The sequence below is a fragment of the Meleagris gallopavo genome, chromosome 1, assembly GCF_000146605.3.
Source record: "Meleagris gallopavo isolate NT-WF06-2002-E0010 breed Aviagen turkey brand Nicholas breeding stock chromosome 1, Turkey_5.1, whole genome shotgun sequence".
In the NCBI taxonomy this organism is placed as follows: domain Eukaryota; kingdom Metazoa; phylum Chordata; class Aves; order Galliformes; family Phasianidae; genus Meleagris; species Meleagris gallopavo.
In genome coordinates this window covers 67,533,830-67,539,055 of record NC_015011.2, presented here as the reverse complement: position 1 = coordinate 67,539,055, position 5,226 = coordinate 67,533,830, and the positions used below count along the sequence as shown (strand labels likewise).

The following is a 5,226-nucleotide window of genomic DNA, read 5'->3' as shown; positions in this document are numbered from 1 at the left end:
AAAAAAGTTGAGATTTTTCTTCCAAAGGAAATACTTTCATTTAATATCCAGAAAACAAACATACATAAACAACTCAAAAATACAATTTTTGGTCTGAGGAATAATTGAGCTTATGTTTACCCTTTTAAAGTAAGTCTTGAAAATAATTCTTGGCTTCTGTTTGTCCTCAAAGGACGCAGAGGTTTTACTCAATTCACTAGGTCTATGAATAGGAATAATATTTTAGAAATCACAGGAATTAGAGAAAAGAGTTTTCATTGGGTAAGCTTTTTCTCATACATAGTATTAGCACATTTGCCTGGATCCAACTATCTGTTCTATCAATAGTACGGTATTTTTATTTCTTGGCAATCTTTAACTTTAAAAATCAACTCCAAGATATTGTCACCTTTGAAAGACCAAATGAGTTCTGCATTCAGTCCCTGTGTAATAGAAAGAAATAGGCAATATTAACATATATCACCACTGTCAGCTCAAATTACTTTCCTTAGCTTGAGAACTATTTTGAATGGATTCAGGACAAAAGTAAGGTATGTGATACAATTAATAGCATACATTGGCAGTTTAATTCCACCGGGGAGATAACTCATTATGATAATCTCATTTTTTCATACTATAGCATCAAGATTAAAAAGTATTATTGAGAGAAGTCGCTTTAGACAAAGCAGGACGAAGCCAGGAAAACTGAACTCATTACAACCTTCCCAAGTGGGTGTGTGTGTATCTACATACCTATTATCTACATAACACTCAGGATACAACACACTCTGGGCATTATAAAAAGCTATTTTTGTACTGTTGTCCTGTAGATTTCAGCAGATAGCTTTGGAACATGCAGTTTTACAGACAAATACTGGCATTTTTCCAGCAAATAAAAACTGGCACTGCAAAGTTTTATCTGTGGATAGTAGTTGACAACTATTACCGTAGTGTCCTGTTACAGATACCACTCAGCACAGCAACTGCAGGAGAAACAGAGCCAGTACCTTCTGTGAATGCTACAGTGCAAAAACAGACGTACCTTTAAGTAGATTTCTAATGAAGTCACTGTGGTTTCAATAAAGGAGAAGCAAATGAACAAAATTTCTTCACTGACTTTTCTCAAAATCAGCTTAATGCTGATAAATATAAAATATATATATAAAAGTATAAATAAAGTGTTCCTTCCAATGGTGAAGACACCTCCTTTAACATCTCAATTGATGTTGCAACTTGAGAAAAGTTTAGGATAATACCTCCTAACCTGTATGTAAAGAAGGTCAATAAACCAGCACGTTGAAATCTAACCTAAAGGGGTAGGTTTAGTTAGCAGACTAAAGGTATGGGGAAAATTGTTCTTTGGAGTATCAGTTTCTAAACTAAGGGTTAAACGTGTGTGCCTATCACAAGAAAAATCTCTTTGTTGGACATCAACGCACATATTGAGCTAACAGTTGCACAGGAAGAAAATCAAAATCCTATCGTAGTTAAATACGTGGGGAGGCAAAAAAAAAGAAGAAAAAAAGAAAAATTTAGGTTATAAAATCACCCAGCTTCGCCCACACAAAAATCTTAGCTTTATGGCACTCACTTTTCTGTACAAGACGTCTTTACAATTCTAATTAGCAACATTCTTGGTTTGTAGAAATTCGGCTATGATGCCATTGACTATATGACAATACATACTCAAGTGAGATAACTGTTCTTTGAACATATCATACTTGTTACCTAACTGAAGCAGGACTTGTAACAACTCTTCATGACCTGCTAAAACACCACTTTTAAGTAGAAAGGAAAGAAACTTGGCAGGAGACAAAGTGGATGTTAAAACATAGTAAGTTCCTCACAACTTTATTGCCCTTATGATGAAAATAGATCTTGAAGCTTTCTATGGATATCTAAGCATGCATTTTTCTGAGAAAGTACATACAGTGGGTTTAAAGTATATTCATTACATCAAACATTTGCCTGAACAGCAGGAAATCTAATACTTTTTCAGATGCGACAAACAGTCTATACATTCTAGGGCTCCAGCCAAACTTTTGCGAGAGTCCCTTCTACCTTTCCCTTTCCGTAAACTCCTGCTGGCCGTAGGCAACTGGAATGCTATTTGCATGACATGTTGACAGGTTAATTTACCAGAAAACAGATCTCCAGTACACACCAGCATAGGAAGTCATCAACCTTATGATAGACATAACACAACAAGCAGGTTTCTTAATGCATTCAATTTTGACTAACTGATCCTTTCAAATAGTTAAGAAACAGATGTGGACTGGTTTTCTAAAACAGTTGTGGGGTTTTTTCTTCATTTCTCATATTTTGTTTGAATACTAAAATCTTCGTTTGAATACTAAAATCTTCGTTTGAATACTAAAATCTTCGTTTGAATACTAAAATCTTCGTTTGAATACTAAAATCTTCGTTTGTAAAGATGGGTCCTTACACAAATCTTAGAGAAATATGTACCATATCAATCCTTGCATTTCATTACTTCACAGAGAAGGAGAGGCATGTTTGCTAGGAAACACTGGTAAAGCTTCTCTGGAACACTGCTTCCTATCTGAGATAATATAATTAAAGAAAACACATGGTCTATTTGGAGAGTCTTCAGGGGAAGTCAAGAAGAAATGTTCAGACACATGAAAGAAAGACCTCTGAAGACTGGAAAAAGTTCTGCTTTCTTTTTTTGTTTGTTTTTAATTTGTTCAAAATAAGTTATAGAATCATGGAACTGCAGGGGTTGGAAGGGTCCTCTACAGATCATTGAGTCCAACCCCACTGCTAAAGCAGTGTCCCTACAGTAGGTCACACAGGTAGGCATCAAATCTATAAAACATCCTTTTAAAAATGCTGCCTGAGTAAAACGAACTAATATTCATCCTCTCTCATTATCTAAGAGATGGGAATCCACATATGAACCAAAAATTCAAAATTAAACTTAGAACTTTTTACCTATAGTAGTTAATATGTGGATCCTATTGGCCCCAGTTAAATAGCATGACAGCTTACCTAAAAACACACGTATCAGTTACAAGCAATCTAAAGATCTTCTAATATTTCTGAAGGGATAATCTGTTACCCAGGTTTAGTAGATGAGACAAGAACAGAGTTGTATTTCATCTTGAAGCACTCAGTTTGAACTCTAGACTTTTTTATATTGAAAAACAATTAGATGAATTGTCTGGGAAGATATGAAAAGCCCTTAGGAGCCAGGAGTGCTGGAACCTACCTGGATGAGTTTCTCTCTTTTAAGATGTTCCCTTGAATCTGTTTCCTTATTTACTTACAGCAAGCACCAGATAGAATAATGCATGAATCGTTTAAGGATTGTCCCAAACAGTAGCTATTTTATTTACTAAGGGAGTATACTTAGACAGGTACTCACTGCATTAACTGTCCATTAGTCAGTCAAACTGCTCAACCTCTGGTGAGCACTAAAGAATTCCAGAGGTTTTGTTCACTGTTCAGTGCTTAAAAACAGATTTAGCAAGAACCTGGCTTCATACAAATATTTTGTTGAGACACCTACCTATCTCTGAAGAGATACAACTAAACTTGTGCTCTTTTCCTTATGATGTACTGGACAGTTTCAATCTTTATCTTCTAAATGGGCTAAAAAATTTTTCTTCCAAATTAAAACAAAAATTGTCAAGCCTTCCCAATCTTTAGGATCTGAAAAAATCATTCTGCATATCACAATATGTAGTAAAGTCGTAATAACCACACAATGTTTCCTAAAAATTGTTGCATTTTAATATATTTATCGAATTAAGGGGAAAAAAAAAAAAGGTAGTTTTTGCCAGAAAAAGAACATATAATAAAGTTTGTTTTGTTTTTACTTTGTTCCTACTTGTTTATAGTCAAGAACTCACTTTACACTCCCTAAATCTTGGGCTACTATGCAGTGTACATCACAAATCAATGAGGGCCAAGGAATCCTGTATCTACCAAGAGCAACAGAGAACTGTTTTAATTTTTTGTCATCACACCCTCTGCTGGTGATTTTCTACAGCAGTAAGAAAGTTAAAATATAGGAATGCCTATGCTTACTAGCAATGTAGAAAATTAATGGCCTCTCTTCAGGGTTCTACTACTAAGGACTCAGCATCCACATCATATGCCATTCAGAAGCTTTTACACTACATTCTGTTTGCTGTAATGGCCTGAATTCCATTAAACAGCTGGAATATATTTGGTGTACTGCTAGTGAGGGCTTTTCACTTCAATCTAATCCAAAAGAAATATCCAGTCCATGTGCTGCACAATTGCCCCATTCTGTGAGTGAGAACAACACTTAAATAGGTGATAACAGAAGATTCCATTAAAAATAGCAAACTTCTGGTCTAAACCACACCCACACTATTAGTGGCATATATTCCTGGAAGGATTCCCTTCCAGGATCTTTGCTCTTTATTGCTGTTCTGCCCTGAAACTAATTCCACTGAAGCAAGGATGGATAAAAAAGCATGTATCCAGCCTGCTCATCATTTCCTCAGGTTTGCTGGATTCCAGCAGCAGTATGAATGGATCTGGAGATACCTTCACAATAAGCTGAGGAAGGGAAGTGCCATCTATGCTAACAAGGCAAAAAAGCATATAGCTGGAGGGCAGATAGCCTAACAAAGCTCCACGCCTTAATTTGCTCTGCCGCACGCTGCTGTACTTTGTTCATATGGTTTGTGCTTTTAGTATCACAGCCTAAACCATAACATTATTTAGTCTTTTGTAAGATTAGAAAGAGAGGGGAATAATCCAACCAGATCTCGCACTTGGCTCCACGTTTGGGGACTGCTCAGCCCAAGCACAAAGGCTCTTTATATCCCTGCACACCACGAAGTACTCTGAGCTGGAGGGGACCCACGAGGCCCAGGGCAACCCAATTCTGCAGTCCCAGGCCCCCACAGACAGACACACCTGCAGCTTTGTCTCCCCAAGCTTCCCCTGAGCTATTTCCTAAACAAAGAGCTTTTCAGGCATCAAGAAGTCAAAACCCGGCCACATGAACCATATCAAATCCTATTTCTGATATAACTAAATTCCATTTAATCTATTCATGATCCCTCAATTCCTGTAAATATTTTTCTTCTGATTTAAGACAGCACACCCACACACTCCACTCCCCCTGCAGGGGCCATCAGTCTCGCCCGCAGCAAATCCTTCCTCGGGGAAGGCCGGGCACACCCCGAGCCCAGGCCGCTGGCCCCGCAGCATAGCTGGACACAGGCCCCGGCGAGACCGGCGGCA

The 5,226-nt window shown here is 37.4% G+C and overlaps 1 protein-coding gene across 1 annotated transcript in view; it reads left to right on the top strand.

The window, feature by feature from the left end:
* The first annotated feature begins 4,434 nt into the window (after positions 1 to 4,434).
* C2CD5 (C2 calcium dependent domain containing 5) overlaps positions 4,435 to 5,226 on the top strand; it is a 66,028-nt gene continuing 65,236 nt past the window's right edge. The window contains exon 1 of the mRNA XM_031553819.1: positions 4,435 to 4,566. Coding sequence (XP_031409679.1) covers positions 4,435 to 4,566 — 132 coding nt within the window. The remainder of the gene's footprint in view (positions 4,567 to 5,226) is intronic.